The sequence below is a fragment of the Acipenser ruthenus genome, chromosome 1, assembly GCF_902713425.1.
Source record: "Acipenser ruthenus chromosome 1, fAciRut3.2 maternal haplotype, whole genome shotgun sequence".
Lineage (NCBI taxonomy): Eukaryota > Metazoa > Chordata > Actinopteri > Acipenseriformes > Acipenseridae > Acipenser > Acipenser ruthenus.
Window position 1 is genome coordinate 94,537,679 of NC_081189.1, and position 19,656 is coordinate 94,557,334.

The following is a 19,656-nucleotide window of genomic DNA, read 5'->3' on the forward strand; positions in this document are numbered from 1 at the left end:
ATGGGCAATTTCTTTCTCGCTTTTCAAGGTTAATTAAACAGTGGTTTGGTCATCTGCATTTACATAGGAACGGTAACCCACCCCGTATAACATGTTGAGCCCTATCAGATACCTGGTGGTAAAATATGCCCCCTGCTGGTGTGTAGTCCCAACTGCATTGATCCTGCATGTGCTGCTAAATACTGCACTGTAAACTCCTATTTAAATGAAAATGTGTTGAAACTGGATACTAAATAAATCACACATTGACATATTTTTGGTTTATATTATCATTGCATGATCGTCCATTTATTGCAGACCATTTCCCCTGAAATTGTGTTCAGCAGTTACCATGTTATCCACCAATAGTTGATATTTGAAACTATGTTGTCAACTGCAGTGATAAACAATGACCTTTTCACCAGCCTTTATATTAGCTTTAGTTACACGTTTTCTAATGATACTGCAGCAACAGTGGTAAGTTACGATTGTTCTAGTCAGTTGTGCATTCAAATCTTGGACTACGTGATTTGCTTCCCCTGCTGGCTAACACTAGCAAATTCAAAGCTGGATAGATGTGTGAAAAATGTAAGTTTAATTGGATGGACATAGTGTGAAATATGTACCAGGCCATTCTGCTCATGCCCAGTTCCCATAGCTGAATCCATCCAGTTATTCATTTAAATACATTTAATGAAAATCCACCTGCTTTCACAGGTTTATTGTTCCAAGATTGTATCGACTTAATTTATCAAAGCCTCAAAACGCTCTCCAGCAAAAGTACAGTACTGTAGTATGTTTTTTTTAATGTAGTAAGGTTAATTTAAATGCAAACCAAAAAGGTTTACTGCACATACATTTCAGTCCACTCTCTTTTATGGATATTTTATCCATTAATCTATTCAAATCTTACATTCATCTGTGCTAATCCGTTTCTGCCAAGTGGTAGTTAATTTGGGATTGCATGTTCTGCCTCTATTTACAGGTGCTTATGAGCAGACATGATTTGAAGTTTTCCTGACCTCATTGTACATTGCCTTTTTCCTCCATATCTGTTTGCACAGACCATCCTATCCTTGGTTATCACATCACTTATGTGTACAAGTTTCTTCCAAAACATTGAAGACATACATGGGTTTGGAATTTATTTATTTTTTAATATAAACACACGTTCTACACACCGATATGAAAATGAACAATACTTCATACAGCACATTTTATCTAATTTTCTACATTAAAGCTGCAATTTAATTTTAGATGATCAAGGGCGGGGAGTAGGTGCTTAACATGTCAGGTGCCAAGACCTCAAATGGTCTCCGATGTTATGATTGTGTTGACTCCTGTGTAGACTTTCTGTATTGACAGTGTTCTGGTAGGCGTTTCTATTTTTGTGTCCGCCAACGTGTGTATTTATTTTGTTAGCTGTAACTAGTAAAGTACAATACATGCACTGCTTAATAGAGTATTGTTTTGTTCCTCTGTCACTGTGACTCACTGTTCAAAGATGACCCATCATCTAAAGCATGGTACAAAGGAAGTCTGCTATTGAAGGAAGGGCTGCAGGAACAGAAAGCGAGTTGGTGCATACAAATCAGTGCACTGCATTTTAAGATAGTACAGCCTGGAAGTATTGAGGATAGTTGCTTAATGTGCTGGTTTCTTCTTTTTCTTTTTCTTTGAAGCTGCTGTGCTGCTGGCTTGCACTCTAAAACAAAACAAAAACTACCAATAACTCACTGTTGTGAACAATACACATTCAAAACAGAAATATTGTAGCTTTGAATCGCTTTATACAATAACAACATATTGTATCCTTCTGATGCAATGCAGCACTTATGCATTATGTTTTGAAACCAGTGTTTGTTTTTATGCATCATGGTAACCCATATTTACAAAACCTTAATTATAATATATATTCATAAATCTGATCTGTGTTTAAGGCTTGTCTATAAATTGTGTATCAATATTAGCACAATTTGTTTCATATGTATTTTGAAGTTTTGAAAAATGAAAAAGTATTATTAACAATGGTATGCCAAGGTATTTGGATACCTAACCACTGATGTGACTTATGCTAATGTTGACATACATATGTGGTAGGGCTGTCACTTAAATCTCAAAATAGCAATCGATTAATTGGGCACACATAATATAATCGTTCTAATAAATATCGATTTCGCCCACATACTTTTTCGTTCCATTCCTCCCCCGGACGTGATTATTTTAATATCATTGCAGTTTAAGTAAAAGCTTGCGCACAACAATTGAATGTGAGGCGTAATTACGCCTTGGTAGCGTCAGGAGAAAAAAAAAAAAACAACAGTCGCAAGTTTAACATACTACAGGGTGTTACTAAAATATTTATTCCAAACAGATTACAGTACTGTGGAATGTAATCTATATAAAACTAGACAGGAGTTGATGAAACTTATTTTTTTTATTCAGTGACAGCTGCAGCATCACGCATTGTATCTTGTTAATACTGTGCCACCTAACCTTAACTATCTGTGAAACACAATGCAGAAATCCCTGCCTAAAACATAATAGTAATACAAATTGACTTACCACAACATGCACGCCCGCTACATAGGTCAAGCTGATTGTTACTCCAAAATTGCGTTTAACATCACTGATCATTTATTTATTAATTTAACGTTATTGAATATTTTTAAATATGAATAATATAACCGTTCATTTTGAAACTCCAAAGAAGCACAAACTATATATATTCAGTTTTCTTCAATGTGCACAATGTATTTACAGGCCGTTTGCTGGGAGTACAAGCCTGTCTTCCTGCTCTAGATTCAAGGCGATGCGCTTTCTTTTTTTGTTTGTTTACATAGAATACGCAGGGCCGTACTTGCAAAGCATTTTCAAAACTGATTCGCTGGTAGGATGGGACGAACAAATGAGATGCTAGTTAACATGAGCAGGAGAAGAGGAGCACGCCCACAGCTTGTCTGGCAGAAATACTGTAACTAGCAAGGCAGGGTGTTTGATGCAGTTTTTTTGATAAATTTAAATAATGTTAACTATGCGCATTACAAAAATGTAATTATTGAATCGATTATCCAATATTTATAATCAATGTATATAATGAGGAATGGAATCGATCGGAAAATTGATTTCCGATTTAATCGTTGCAGCCCCGATATATTTCTCTTTACTATACCTGAATGGGTAATAAAAGGTGATGTGGAAAGTTCTCCTGTAGTCACTGTACTTACTTTACTTCTTTTTTCATTATCTTTGGTTCTAGTACGACAACATCTTCCTCTTCACTGTCAGAGAGGACGATTGGGTCTTCTATGAGACAAAAAAAAAAAACACCACAAGATAAACAATTAAACATTACCAATGCTTAGTCACTCGGTATTGGCAGTATTTGTTTGCACCCAGCCCAAGTAAGACATGTATTCAAGCAATTCTGATGGGGAGGACCAAATAAAATACAGATTTCATGCGTTAGCTTCTGCATTTCTTAAGAGAGAAACAAATATTTAACAAACTGCAGATACATGCCTTTGTTGACACTTTTGACCTTCACGTCCATTGTTTGGAGCTCTTCTTCCATGGTTTGGTCTTCAGCTTCTTCACCATCTTCATTCTCATCTAACCCCCAGGAATTCTGCAGCCCCTCCCCTATCTGGCCTGTTCCTGGAGCGCGCACCACTGGTGAGGGGATGCTGTCTTTGTAAAGGAAAAGTTGCCAACAGTCGATAACTCCTATTCAGAATTTAGGATATCATAATATATATATATTTTTTTTATTTACAATTGACACACAATTACGTTCAGATAATTAGATATTTGATAGTGTACTGAGTTTATATGTTCTGTTGCTGTAGTTTATCAGGTTATACGGTGTCGCAACAGCATTGCCAACTACAAAAAACCTAATTACTCTAAATGTAACCTCTAAAATAAATCTGAAATCCAGATTCCTAGTTAAGTTGTCGATGCAGCTATGGAATTTAGTTTAAATATGGGGCTCTAAAAACCAGAAGACTTGTGTGGTTTGTACAGGTCAGAAGAATCTACATACTTTATTGTTGCTTTTGCTGACAATGCCTTACGAAATAATATAAAGCTGCTGTTCATCCTGCCCTTGTTGCTCTAGTCAATTTTTACACAAGTTATGTAAGTGTTTGCTCATTGAACCAACTTTCTATACGATGAAAACCAAAGGATACATTTCTGATGGTGGTTCAGTGTTGGAGATAAGATCTTCTGCTTTCTTTCCAATGTCATCTGTATCAACTGGTGCCACTTCCATTTTATAGGCTGTGATCCGCTGGTTTGGCATGGACTCTGCAAAACCAAACTTCCCTCCTTCTTTCCTGTAAAGTTTTTGTTGTACATGTTTACTAAAAGTGCAGGTGGGAAAATCACTAAAGCTACCGAGGGTTTCCAACAAGCTGTTTTAATCTGAATTCCTTTTTCAGACTTCTGTCAGAGGAAATCCAACAAAACATACTATAGACTACTGCAAGGCTATTGTACATTATATACAATAGGACTACATTTATATGAATTACTAAAAGCAGATTACATTTTATTTTTTCAAAACGAGTTCCTTTCTGATCAACACCAAGTTCTTACCTGACTTTCTTGTCATTTTCCAGAGCTTTCTGGATCAGCTCTGAAATCTCTGTAACTTTCACACTGGCAATCTTGCTACACCTCAGAACCTGCAAAACACGATGTAGCAAATAATGTGTTTAAAACAAAAACAGGTGTTTTGAGTTGATTTTCTGGGTATACATTTGAGGTGCAATCAGCACCCTAATTTCGTATTCAATTATCGTATAGACATTTATCAACGATCGATGCATTGATGTTTTATTTTTCAAAATAAACGTTAGGTTTGTTTTTTTTTTTTGTTTTTTTTAAAACAGTTGTTGTGCATAATAGTTAAACAAAAAGGCACGACGAAATTAGAACACTTCTGATTATAAAAAAAAGAAATACAAAGGATTTACGTTTAACAAATGAAAAGAATATGCGTGCGTCCTCATCAGATTAACATTGTAATAATAATAAAAAATAATATATTACTATGGTTATTATTATTATTTATTTCTTAGCAGACACCCTTATCCAGGGCAACTTACAATTGTTACAAGATATCACATTATTCACATGTTTTCTGTCCTTTCAACGTACTCGTCTGTAACCCTTTCCCAAAAAATGTATTAGAAGGTAAATGTACCAGTATTTCCTGCACTAAAGCAGGAGGTGATAGGGAGAAGTCAGCTGACTAAACAGTGTTGTTCTCGCTTGTTTGATACGTCGCAAGATCTTTTTATCACGTCTGCTTGGTGATATTAAAAATGCCTGTGGACGAGGTGAAACAAAAGATAGCGCTTATATCATGTAGTAGATAATAGTGCGAGAGGTAAATCACAAGTGTAGAATTCTTTTGGAATCATAGCAAATGAAAATAATGACCGGATCCGTTGCTTGTAAAACCAGTCATTATGTTTTTGAGAATGACAGCCACAAAACTGGTACATTATCTCTGTGAAAGCACAGGTGTAGCCCCCTTTCAACTGGTGGCACGAAAGGAATAGACAGGTATTTTATGGTAAAGTAAGTAGTGATAATTAATATGTTACAATGTTAAAATATATACAGACTTGCGCTCTATAGCCTGGACATCGTCGGTTCGAGTCCAGGCTATTCCACAGCCGACCGTGGACGGGAGCTCCCAGGGGGCTGCGCTCAAATGGCCGAGCGTCGTCCGGGGGGAGGGAGGGTCAGGTCGGCCAGGGTGTCCTCGGCTCACCGCGCACCAGTAGTCTGTAGTCTGGCCGGGCGCCTGCGGGCTTGCCTGCAAACTGCCCAGAGCTGCGTTGTCCTCCGATGCTGTAGCTCTGAGGCGGTTGCACGGTGAGTCTGCAGAGTGTAAAGAAGCGGGCGCCTGACGGCACACGCTTTGGAGGACGCGTGTGTTCATCTTCGCCCCTCCCGAGTCAGCACAGCAAATAATTGGGCATTTCAAATTGGGGAGAAAATAATAAAAACTAATTGGCAACGACTAAATTTAAATATAAATATACATTATATATATATATATATATTATATATGCAGACCACTAGAGAAAGCTACCATGCTGTATAGCCTTGTGTAATCTCAATCCGTGGAGAATGGTAGCGATATCTGTGTGTGAATGTGAGAGTCAGCTGATGCAGGCAGAAAGTAAAGGACAAACACTTGCGGGTTCGGGTAAGAAGACGGTGTTGCAGTGGGTTGCGGTTTCGGGTCGGGTCCTGTAGTAGCGGGGTCCGGGTCGGAAGCAGGTCGTAAAAATCGGACCCGCGCAGGACTAATCCAAACACAGCATACTTTGAAACAAAAGGTAATTGGTAGATTTAATAGATTTAAAAAAAAAAAAAAAGTGTGTTGCCTTAATTTATAAATAAAAAAGCCTTGAATACTTGGCCTACTTCTGATTTGTCTTATCCAACGCGTAATGTAAGCTTGAAGTGTGTATCCTAGCAACGCGCTAATCTACCGTACTAGCACTAGAAGCAGTGCACTCACACTCAAGGTTTTAACACTAGAACCGCCAGATTTTCGAACTACCTAGAACGGCCATGTGGGTCACTTTGACACATATTTTTAAACTGCTTTGTCATGAAAATTAAAGACATACTATCGGATACAACTGAAAAGTTTTATTCAGGAACATCATATCTAACATTCGCATCTCAGAAACACAGCATTCAATAGAAAATTAAACAAAGGGTTTATTTTTAAAATGAGCGCATATACAGCACGACTACAGTGAAAAAATATAATAAAATATACATTTCTAAAGAAACAGGTATGTACATATACCTGTGTACAGGTGTAAACGGGTACATGTACACACAAAACTATAAAACCACAAATCATTGTTTCTAATACTACATAAAAAGAAAATATAACACTACTTCCGGTTCTACTACTCACTGCCTGCATCCAGGAAATGTGTTGTAAACACAGATGCAGTTCCATTGAACACTATTGTGTAAACACGTGTAAACTGGTACATACAAACCTGTAAAACCAACATATATTTTTTCTAATAGTAATATAAAAAAAGAATATATAAAATATGTTTCATATTAGGCACATAAGTTATTATACTACCAGTCATTTCAGTTTGCTGAGTGCAGCTTGCTGCATTCCAATCAAAATGACTACTTTCAAGATTAAATATTTCCTTCTGATATATTCCCAGTTGCATTTGTGCAACAAAACAAAGGATTGTTGTCTCCCAGATACATTGAAAAATAAGCAACTAGGCTTTCACTGAGTTTGCATCTTGACAAATCCACAATCATAGCAATCTCTGTCTGGTACTCAGTCTACAAACAAATTAAGGCTTGAAATAAAACAAATAAAATAAAAAAATAAAAACAACACACATGCTAGGAGGAGGGTGTGTGTCTCATTTGCTGCATTTACAAAAAAAAAATAAAAATAGAATATGTTACGTTATATTAAAGAAAAAAGAAAAAATTGTAATGCATGGGTCACATTGACCCATGTGGCAGTTCTAGGTAGAATGGTTTATAACCCTTCATGTAAATGTGCTTTATTTTGCTCTTATCTGCCCCCTATTTTCCTGCATTTAATCCTGTACTTCAGAATACTGTAATCTGCCAAGTGTTTAACCTGTAGTACTTTGTATTTAATCATATCCTGATGTAACTGTCACTATTTAATCATATCCTGATGTAACTATCACTATTATCTGCTGTATTATTGAATTGTGGTTTGTCACACTTGTACTTTGCTTGAACAAAAGTTATTGTATTTCTTGCTCTTATTGTATTACTTGTATTGTAACACTTGAAATGTATTTGCTTACGATTGTAAGTCGCCCTGGATAAGGGCATCTGCTAAGAAATAAATAATAATAATAACGTTATCATTTTTGCGATTCTGGCTATCAAACTCATATTTAGGAAAAGTCAAAAACGGACATGCACATACGATTTACAACGGAAGAGTAATTAACATTTTAAATCCAAAATGGGTCAAACTGACCCGCATGGCAATTCTAGTGTTAATGCAAACCGGCAACAGGAGACTTAAAACTGGGTACTAATTTGATGCATCAATTCACCAAAATGTAATCGAAGCTCAGTAAAATTTAGGGACAAATGATCAATAATCAATGCATCGATTAATTGTTGTACCCGTAGTATACACAAATCAGTTGGACCACTGTACAGCTGCAATTAACAGCTCTGAAGAACAGTGCATTGTAAACCTAGGTTTAGTCTGCTTTGAGGATATACCTTAGTACTTGATGAAGTACAACAACGGGATCTAAATACCCCCAACTAAGTGCTCCCCCACCCCCAACTTTACTTTACTTTTCACTAAAAACATACTGTATCTAGCATAGAAGTGCCAATTGTGAAGCTCTTACTTGGTCTTTCAGCAGCATTATCCCTCCACTGGACTGAATGGTGCAAATCTCCCTGTGCTTGTTCATTGCAATCACCAACAGCCCGTCCATCACCCTCTCCTCACGCTCACTCGGATCCACTAACAAATATGTCCTTCAGAAAAAGAAATTTTAATGAATGATCGTGAGCTTTCAATAAATTTCACTTAAGTCTATCTAAAGGTGTGTGTTGATCGGGACAATAAACAATGCACATTTTTAATGGCGCTGCTCGCCGTTTTTCATAATTTAGATTCAGTAATAAGCTTTAAGTGGACTGGAATCCAGTCACTACAGTAGTTAATTGCAAATGCCTTAAAAAGGATCTTTTTATTGTATTTTAATTTTTGGTTGCAGTTCCATTGCATCCATATCATGGTGTGTATCAATAGCAAACACTTACCCTTGCTGAAAGAAAGAGAAACTGACACAGATGGGCATGTGATGAATGCTTAATGGGACTGGATCCCGCTCTTCTGGGGTATACTGTTAACAGAGCGAAATGGCCATTAATCAGAGAAAATGTAATGGAAGGTTTATCTATTGTTTCTATTAAATGACATACATAGTCTGTTAATTAGTAGTAATTACTTAATGTAGCCTCTGAAGAAAACAATTAATAACAGACATGCACACTCAATTGGGTTAATACCGTCTACAATATTTTTTAGACTCATTCAACCACTTTCAAATACAGTGTTACAAGGGCCTTTGAGATATTCATAAAACAATGCATAACACATTAAAATGCTCCTGGAGGCATTAATTTAAATCAGACTACATTATGCCTATTGGCAGTTTATAAAATAAATTACAGACTTCATTCTCTACCACTGTTGTAACTTCCTAAAAACTGACATTTCCTTATTAATAATGAATAGCTATAATTAATAACAAACACTAGAAAATGATTAATCAAAACATATGGACTGGCATACTAGAACCCTCTAAGCCAATAACAACCTAGAACAGTTTCATTAATATCAAAGTTTATTAATCCATCAAAACATGGTCCACTCATATAAACTGAAATGTGAGGTCAAAGACCAACCTGTATATCTGTCTTTGATCGGCCCATATACTGTGTGGAAAATAGGTTTCCCGTGTGCAACTCAAGTCATGCTCCTATTTAGTGAGTACTGATATTATGGTTCACATTGTGAACACGAAAAGAAAGCTGATGTACCGAGTTATAAGTCACAAATTATGTATCATTGTAATGTAAAGTCAAAACAAACATGTACTATATGCTTGACAGTCTATAAAGAATTTCAAAAACCTACTGCCAGTTTCAATATTGACTTCAAGGACAAGCTTTAAGTTTTGAGGAAACCACATATAGTGAACTGAACGTTTCCTAATGTTGTAATCATTTTCATTTTGCATGTGAACCGATAGCTTTTTTATGACTGGAATTGATCAGATATGAAAAGTATTACATTTTGGAATTACTGATAAAAATCTGAGACTTTAAAACTGAATGTGTCTTTTACAGTTAGTCCCTTAGGGATCATCTTTAAAAAAAAAAAAAAAAAAAAAAAAAAATGAAATAAATTGTAATTGAAGCTTTTCTTTTCATTATTACATGAATGATAAAAAAATGAAAACTCACTGCTGTGTAAAGACAAAACACAGTTTATACTCTTCTGTTGCTACATGCATTGTATTTACAACTGAAGTGGAAAAATACTAGGGGAAACATTCTATAAAAAACCTTTCTGTTGACCCACTGTGTGACAATGGGGATGCATTTACCAATACTAATTGCAGTCGTAAATTGTTAACAGAAAGTAGAAACAATTAATATGCATTATCAATAGCTATTAAAAAAACATAGGGAACTAATACAGCATACTGCCAGATGCTTTGTTACAATTTAAAGGTTTCGACCCTTTAGATTTACAGCTGTCCCCATATCTCCATGGATTTTTCTAAGAATGTCTCAGCTTGGCCTGGGGCCCTGTTGAGTTAAATTGTTGCCATCACCAGGCCTACAGAGCTCTAATATAGCTTGTTGATCAATTGTTGCAGCCGTTATTAATTTTAGCTTTAGACGCCAAGAGTTAATTTGAGAAATCTTGGGTCTGCATTCTTCAAATAGTTCATTATACTTACTGTTCCCCCTCTTTTTTTACCACCACACACGTTTTTATTTCAATTCATGGAACTCACTGTTGCTGCTTCATTTTTCTATGCATGTATTTTTTTTTTAAACAAAATCACATTGTTTTAAATACTTTAATCCAAAAATGTACTGAGACACAAGTCAAATGAGGAACTGCTTGTAACTTAATTTCAGTAATAACAGCAATTGTAATAACAATACCCATAAAATAGTTACAAGTATTTTAAATAAATAAAACAGTCAAATAATGCTAAATAGTAAAAACAGTAAAATATGCCATATAGGAGACGAGCGAATATCATTTTAGATAATGATACGCCAGACTATAAAAATGTGTTTTTAATCGAGATTTAAAAACATCAACCGAGGGAGCTTCCCTTACAATACTGGTCAGGTCATTCCATAATTTTGGCACAATATAGCAGAAGCATCTACAACCTGAGTTTTTTTCTGAATAATGGGTATAGAAAGTAACCTGGCATCCTCAGATCGGAGTGACCGATTGGGGGACATAGGGTGTTAAAAGATTTTTAAGGTAAGGTGGAGCAAGGCCATTTAGAACACAATAAATTCTAGAATGAGAAAAGACCATTCGGCCCACCTATGCTCGCTTGCTCACTCACTTTAACGCAAGCGTGGTCCGTTACCCTTATAGGTTAATAACAACACCTTAAAATCTATCCTAAATCGGACAGGAAGCCAGTGTAGAGATGCCAGCACAGGAGTGATCTGACCTTGTCTCTTAGTCCCAGTTAAAACTCTTGCAGCAGCATTCTGTACAAGCTGCAGACGAAATATCAAATTGACAACATAAAAGCATGCATCAATCACTCAGCATCCTGTCTGAAAAAGATACCTCTCAATCTGGCAATGTTTCTTAAATGAAAAAAATAAACTGTTGTCATTTTTTTTAATCTGTGCCTCAAATGAGAGGTCTGGGTCAAAAATGACACCTTAGTTTTTAATTTTTTTATTTCTGCTCTAAAATCTGTACAAAGACCGCCAAGTACAAAATCAGACAAGGGTATATTCTTGTATTGTTTCTGAGGTCCCAATATCATCAATTCTGTTTTGTCTGAACTTAGCATTAGGACGTTTTTAAACATCCAATTTCTGATGTCAGCAAGACAGGTATTCAAAATATTAGCCGCTGACCCATCACCCTGCTTGAGGGACAGGTAAAGCTTCGTATCATCAGCGCAACAGTCAAAACGAACTTCATGTCCCAAGGCCAGCATATAAAGAGAAAACAGAATTGGGCCAAAAATGTCACTTGTCAGAGTTTATCTCATAAGAGAACATCTTCATTTTGGCATCTGGTGCATCACGTTCGCAACATTCTTCTGTTTACAAGACTACGTCTAATACAGCACACCTTTTTTAAAGTGTTTGATGAATTTTGTAAAAAGGTAATCTCCAAAATTCAAATTTCTTGGGAGGGAACTAATTTAAGAGCACAGAATCTAGTCTTTTTTTATGCTCCCAGTGTTTTAGATCCTACTGCTTCACCTGGTAGGCTATTCCATGCATTTATAACTCTCTGTGTAAAAAAGTGAATAATTTAATGAAGTAATAAACTCAGACACACATACCACAGTGACATCTTCCCCTTGGATAGACACATCTGGACGTCTGAAGTGGCACAGTGCAGTTATTGCAGCTATACTTGCAGCATCCATGATGTTGCCATCATGGTTTAACAAATGCAAGTCAACACGAATTTGCCACACCTAAAATAAATAAATAAATAATCCATACAACACATCCACTACACACAAATTTCACCAATAACTCTTAAAGAAAAAGGTACAGGTCTCAAAGGCCCTGTCCACAATATGCCTTTAAACCATATTAGTTGCATTTAAGCCGGCTTAAAAGTGCTAAATACGGTTTGCGTCCACACTAGGCAGCATTTAATACTGTACTCGAGAACCGGACTCGAGACCACCTCAGGAGGTAGTCTCGAGTCCGGTTCTAATTAGATCGCATCAGGTAGTGCATCAGAAGTGTGGACGCTGTAATACCAAACTACATTTTTTGTGTATCCTCCAATATCCCAAAATGTTTTGTGATATGTTTAGCTAAATACTCATAACAGGCGCCTGAAGGACTTGCTAGAAGTGTACACTCTGCACTAGATATTCATTTTTATGCTTAAAAAAAATCTGTCCGGACAGCTCTCTTAAACTAGTGGGGAAAATAACAAAAACACAACGTTAAATTAGGCGACTGCAAAAATGAAATGCGAGTTAAAAGTAGGATCGGGGATGAACAAATTACATAATTTGTCAGCTCTGTTTGAAATAAAATTAAAAGGACCAGAATTAGGCTCAGGCAAGATATGAAGGTAAAAACAAAGATTGTTTTGTAATTAACAGCTTTTTCTGAGTTTAATTATAAAACAGAATCAGCTCAATTTGTTTAAAGGGACTTCATCTGATTAAAAATAAAACCTGAAAACTTCAAGCCCTACTTGTGTGTGTGTGTGTGTGTGTGCGTGTTCTGATTTACTTTTTACGCAATACTTGTTATATTTCATTTATGCAATATGGACCTCTGTTAATATGGGGCATAACACATTATTTTAAAATAAAATATAGTGCATGGTGGGATACTATCGTATTAATTTCCATGGTTCGTTGCGGTGCTAGGAATTGCAACTGAACTATTCTAATTGTGTGTGGATGCATTAAGCCCGAATAAACATGAAACGGTACTTCAGTGTGGACGCTTTGAGCTGGAATAATTAGAGCGGTTTCGAGTACGGTTCTCGAGATCGGTTATGTAGTGTGGACAGGGCCAAAATGTCCTGCCTTTTCTTTACAGCAAGCTACAATTTGTAATATATCAATGTCAGAAAGCAAAGCATTTCCTGCACTAAGACTGAAATGCTATCTTTTAGAAGCTACAGTTCAGAAATAGGTTCTAGAGCAAGGGAACTGTTCATTTTTCAAATTTCCATTAGTCAGCAGTCATGCTGAACAAGTGAACAATTCAACCACACAGGTAAAGTAACGTTTTAAAGTCCACAGTGTCATTAACAGGGCATGTTTTGTTTACAATTGGCAGTTGCAGATTTCAGTTAGCGAGAACATTTTATAATGAACGTGAACTTGCAACGTTTTAGGAGCTGAGAACAATTTAAAAAAAGTCTAATTAAGCAGATTATTAGTTAATTTAAGGGTTCCGTTAAGTAACTGAGAGCTCAGTTGGAATGAAAACCAGAACACACACGGGGTCCTCAGGACCTGGGTTGGGAAGCCCTGCTGTAAACGATACTAATCACAATATGTCTGCGATAGACATCAGTACATTAATAATCATTCAGAAACTATCTGAAATAGCTTTGTGGTGTTTGGTCTTGTATAACAATATAATGTATCATGTGAAGGATCACAATTCATCAATGCAAAATTAATTGTGAAAAATGATGCATTATTTGCATGTGTACACTCATCTCCATTGACTTGAGAATATCTAATCAATGAAGATCAAAGGACTGAGGAGGTGAAAAAAATGAGAATGGACACCATAGCTTTGTGACTTGCTCATTGCTGATTATGAGGCTTAACTGTCAACTAAACTACTGGAAATTCCCAGTTTTCTGGATGCATTTAGTCAGAGATTGGCAACTCCGGTCCTGGAGTTGCAGTTCTATTACAGGATTAATAGGACCTTTTTATTGGTTGAATTTAATACTTAACGACATGGCTGGGACTGGAAGTGGTGATGCTGTTTACACTTGCATTACTGTATGTGTCTGATGTGCCTTGCACACTGGCGGTGGCTTTGAAACAAACACTGAGGGAAATTCGAAAACTCTGGTGCATAGCGTACTAATAACCGTTTAAAGATAACTGTACTCCACAGTAGAACACAATTACTTGAATGGACCAGCGATGAACTAGACCCAACGAGGACATAGTAAATTCATAGGAAGAAAAACAGTGTTTTTCTTTTGGTGCTCCCTCACCTTTTCACCAGAAACAACACACAGCGACTCAGTGTCTATGCACTTTGAATTTCGTAGACATCTTTCCACTAGTCGATTTAACTTTACTACCAACTCTGACTGCCTGAAAAACAAAATGCATCATCTCAAAGTTAACAATACATGCAATAATAATAATAATAATAATAATAGGAAAAAAAATTACGAAATGACCCTCATAGAACATATAGAATGCATGATATCTAAAGAAGACCAGTGTATCCATGACAGGGGTGGCCAAAGTTGGCTCTCAGTCCTGTTCTAAATTAAACCTCCATCCAGACCTTGAAGTAGTTCATTATATAATTTTAAAGTATTAAACGTGGAGTGGAATGGCCCTCGAGGACCGTGATTGGACACCCCTGCTCTAAGATACTGTTTATTTACAGTGTACGAATATTCATTTTATAGTGCGAGACAAAAAATGTTATTAAATCACATTTCCGCTATTCTTAGCAAAATGTAAATTGGTTGTAGCTAACATATGAAATTAGGACTATATAACAGTGGTGGAAATCAAACTGTTTCCACAATTTAATAAGATTTTACAAGACTGCCAGAGGCAAGCCACAGCTGTACATTCAAAATGACAGCTACTAGTGTAAACAGACAAATCCCTCTATATACCACCAGCGTATGATACTCTCAACAACTTGTGCAAAAGAATGTCCTAAGCAAGTTTTGTCCCAACTGGACACTCGGTTCTCTACACCTCTGTAAAAATGTAAGTATGACATCCACATAACCCCGGACCATCAATAACCTGTGATGAAGAATGTCCCTTAGCAAGCTTCATCACGGATAAGAGGTTCTCAAGACATGTGTAAAAACATAAGGGTAACTGTCTGACAATGAGAGATGCCCTTTTGGAGAAAAAAACAAAAACTAACTGCATTAACAGTTAGAAATCAGCATTATTTAGATATGCTGTGCTTTTGATGGTTAAAATACAAAAAGAAAATAGTTGACTGTACCTGCCAGGTTCAAATGCTGGTGAAGCCATCTGTGAAAGTTCTAGGTTAAAAAAGAGAATTCCTTCTGTAGGCCGATTCATTTTAGGGGCTACGAGTTCACATGAAATTTGTGCCAACACCCTTATTCAGAAAAAAAGAAAAAAAGTAATCAAATGAATGTGCTAATACAGTACAAAATATATTCAACTAGATGCTGTCTGTGGTGCAAGGAAATCCAGATTGAACAATTAACCCATCAACATCACAGAGCCCATACAGTTTAAGATGGAAGTACAATTGAGGAACATCAACATTAATAAACAAATATTCTGTGAAGAGGTGTTTAGTGTTGCAAAGTAACTTTCATATGACTGCAACTGCATACCTAAAGTGGAGCTTGTAAACTACTGCACTCAATTTAAATAATTGCCTGTTCTTTTCCCTCTATCCTCACTCTTTTGTACACTTTTCTCCTACATTATTTTAGCACCCTGGCACTTGGTATTATTTAAAAAAAAAAAAAATGTGAACAGTTATACAGAAATAATTAACCAGATGGATAACATACCAGTAGCATTTCAAAAACACCATACAATGTCCTTTTCCATCTGTATAAGATTCTAACATATCTTTTTTTTTTTTTTGCAATTTACTAGAAAAATGATGAAAGCTTAAACTACTGTAAAAGTGATTTGTTGCTACCTTGTTTTCCCAAGATCAACAATACAGCAACCATAATCTGTACCAAATGTAATCTTGATATTCCTGTAGTCATAGGTCTGTCTTCCGTCAAGGCGCTGTGAAATACAAACAAATCAGCATGCTCCGATATCCACAGTTATTAAGTTAGAAATGTTTGACATCATAAAAACTGCGTGACATAAGAGAACAGTGTTGTCAAATTATCTTTGGTGCACAATAAGACTGTACAAACCTACATAAAACTACATATTTGGAAAACACTAAAATAAATTATTTTTAAAAATCAGAATTCACATAAACCACAGCATAAACACACGCAGAGGCGCTACTTTGCCACGGTGTGTTCTACAGTTTATGTTCTGTCCAATTAACTAAACATGTGATTACAAAATATTAAATTCATTTATAAATAGTTTCTCCCATATAATTTACTGAGGACAGTATATTAATTTTAACAGGCGTGAGCATGGCTAAGTTAGAACGAAGGTAGGTACACCGTGAACAAAGCAAAACCGAAATGTACACTATTTCTTTAAGATGTATTCTGCTTGTCTTGTGATTCTGCATTTTATATATATATATATATATATATATATATATGTGTGTGTGTGCAGTTAAAGTTGTTTGCAACATGTACATACACATGCGTGTTTGAGATTATCGCACTGCATTCATATTAAATGGACCTACCTTTTTCTCTGCTATAGCTTGTACCAAGAACTGCCTCTCGCAGTTTGACAGCGGCGTTTCCCTCATTTTTAATATTTTTTTTCTTTCTTTTTGCAGCTAAAAATACATCTAAATGAACTTTTCCACTCACAGCATGGCAAGGCGCTGTAGGATGATGACATCGACCAGCGACAGTTAAGGTTGTTTTCAGACTTGAGACTCCGACATCATTTTTTTTACTAATTTCTGGTCGGAGTCGAGAGTGTCTCAGACATTGTGCGACACAGGTCGAAATTACGTCATCCACACGCTTGCGACGTGAGTGTTGTTTTGGAAAATCGTACAGCCTTTTCTGATGCGTCTGCGACATGAAACTGCATAGGTCCGGATAATATTTTAAAAAAATGTCAACATTTGTTGTGTGGTTGGAGTGAAGCTGCACAGTTTAGCTGTCTGTGTCTTGCGTATGCATTAATCTGTGACAGAAGTATGAACCAGACTAGTTAATGTTCTAGCGGGTTTCTGCGCAGAATGGTTTTGTTGCATTCTTTTCATATCTGTAATACTTTAATTTTTAACTGTACAGCATATTTTAGATTAAAAAGAAAATCAATGACTTCATGCTAAATATTGTAAATATTATGCATAATAAAGGGAACCCAAGGTACATCTTTTTTTTTTAGCTGCATTGATGGATAGGATGCAGTCAATTCAGTTCCCAGTCAGATAAACAAACCATGTCTCACATCAAGAAGGGCTAGATATACAACATGTCATATTTACTACTCCCCCAACCCATTTTTACTATTAATACACATACATTGCTTTTTGTTTCTTTTTACTGCGTGTGGCAAATAGTTCTCTCGTTGCATGCATAAACAACGTCTGAAGCCTGAATATACTGATATACATGATCGTTGACTTTAAATTCCTCAAATTAAAAGAAAAGTGCTTCAGAGCAACAGGCTGAATCTTATGACAAATTTCCCTCCGCTTCCACAGTATCACACTGGGAATAAGAGCATTTTATCATTCTTGTTTGTGTTTTTGGTTAAGAATCGGAATACAGTAAAATACAACACTGCAAGGTAGTTCCAGGTGTTTTATTAATTAGCATTTTTTAATGTAAATATATGAAAACTAAATTTCACAAGGACAGACAGCAAGATTTATTCAAACTAAGTTTCATCGTTTGCAAAGACCTGCCAAAATATATTAAGAAAGCATTGTCTACCTAGTAATTTTTCAGATATTTTTTTATTATTCTACAAATTTAAAATTGGTTTCTAGATATAATATTGCATCAGGGAAATAAAATGTGACAAGAACATTTACTGTATATCTGTCTCCTGGGTGTCAGCTGTTCAGTCTGGCTGTCAGTATTTTTTCATTGAGTTATTGGTTTATTTATGTCCTTGTAAAATCTTACATCATATTTTCAAATCATAAGCAAAGTGCAGTCCAGTGACAAATCAAGAGAAGCCATGATTGTGAGTGTATAATGTTACTGAATGTTACTGAAGCATTTTGGATGGTTTATTTTACTGCACGATTTCAAGGGATTCAGTGTTCTCATTAAAAGAGAGATCAATAACAAACAAGCCTTGAATGAAAATGGCCTCTTACTTATTGAACAGATTAATAATTCATACATAATTCACCCTATAATGTATGAAAACATAAAATATTAATTAATACATTCATTTTCAAACTAGCAAATTTCTCCACACCTTATTACAAAATATGTAGTGCAATGTGCAGCCCGAGAACAAAGGGGCAATTAAAAGAAATCTGTAGAATCTTCCACCACTTTGTGCTTACAAAGCCTTTAAAAAAAAGCTTTTGTAACTATTGTAACGACCCGGGATACGGTGTCCATTTTAGGACATCCTCATGTATCAGTCCTCCTCGAGTCAGTCGTCAGGCATCAGCCCTCCTCGAGTCAGTCGTCAGGCATCAGCCCTCCTCGAGTCAGTCGTCAGGCATCAGTCCTCCTCGAGTCAGTTGTCAGGCATCAGTCCTCCTCGAGTCAGTCGTCGGGTATCAAGCATCAGTCCTCCTCGAGTCAGTCATCAGGTATCAAGCATCAGTTCTCCTCGAGTCAGTCGTCAGGCATCAGTTCTCCTCGAGACAGTCGTCAGGCATTAGTCCTCCTCGAGTCAATTATCAGGCATCAGTCCTCCTCGAGTCAGTCGTCAGGTATCAAGCATCAGCCCTCCTTGAGTCAGTCGTCAGGCATCAGTCCTCGAGTCAGTCGTCAGGCATCAGTCCTCCTCGAGTCAGTCGTCAGGTATCAAGCATCAGTCCTCCTCGAGTCAGTCGTCAGGCATCAGTCCTCCACGAGTCAGTCGTCAGGCATCAGTCTTCCTCGAGTCAGTCATCAGGTATCCAGCATCAGTCCTCCTCGAGTCAGTCGTCAGGTATCAAGCATCAGTCCTCCTCAAGTCAGTCGCCAGGCATCAGTCCTCCTCGAGACAGTCGTCAGGTATCAAGCATCAGTCCTCCTTGAGTCAGTCGTCAGGCATCAGTCCTCCTCGAGTCAGTCGTCAGGCATCAGTCCTCCTCGAGTCAGTCGTCAGGCATCAGTCCTCCTTGAGTCAGTCGTCAGGTATCAAGCATCAGTCCTCCTCAAGTCAGTCGCCAGGCATCAGTCCTCCTCGAGACAGTCGTCAGGTATCAAGCGTCAGTCCTCCTTGAGTCAGTCGTCAGGCATCAGTCCTCCTCGAGTCAGTCGTCAGGTATCAAGCATCAGTCCTCCTCGAGTCAGTCGTCAGGCATCAGTCCTCCTCG

The 19,656-nt window shown here is 36.8% G+C and overlaps 1 protein-coding gene across 1 annotated transcript; it reads right to left on the bottom strand.

Annotated features, from left to right (window-relative positions):
* Nucleotides 1-1,111: 1,111 nt before the first annotated feature.
* On the bottom strand, nt 1,112-17,130 carry exosc9 (exosome component 9). The gene is made up of 12 exons (XM_034034549.3): nt 16,888-17,130; nt 16,198-16,292; nt 15,517-15,636; nt 14,525-14,627; nt 12,144-12,281; nt 8,830-8,912; nt 8,409-8,541; nt 4,582-4,670; nt 4,173-4,319; nt 3,502-3,665; nt 3,207-3,285; nt 1,112-1,684 (listed from the first exon to the last, which is right to left on the bottom strand). Exons 1-12 carry the CDS (start codon nt 16,951-16,953, stop codon nt 1,624-1,626), a joined length of 1,278 nt encoding a protein of 425 aa, XP_033890440.3. The 5' UTR covers nt 16,954-17,130; the 3' UTR covers nt 1,112-1,623.
* Between the last annotated feature and the right edge of the window lie 2,526 nt (nt 17,131-19,656).

Bases quoted from the DNA above. Each gene is read 5' to 3' on its own strand.
- exosc9 (XM_034034549.3), bottom strand. From the start codon at position 16,953: ATGAGGGAAACGCCGCTGTCAAACTGCGAGAGGCAGTTCTTGGTACAA. The intron at 12,282-14,524 runs GTGAGGGAGCAC...TATTTATTTTAG, and splicing joins GTGTTGTTTCTGGTGAAAAG to GTGTGGCAAATTCGTGTTGA. The intron at 3,286-3,501 runs GCATGTATCTGC...TTTGTCTCATAG, and splicing joins GGTCAAAAGTGTCAACAAAG to AAGACCCAATCGTCCTCTCT.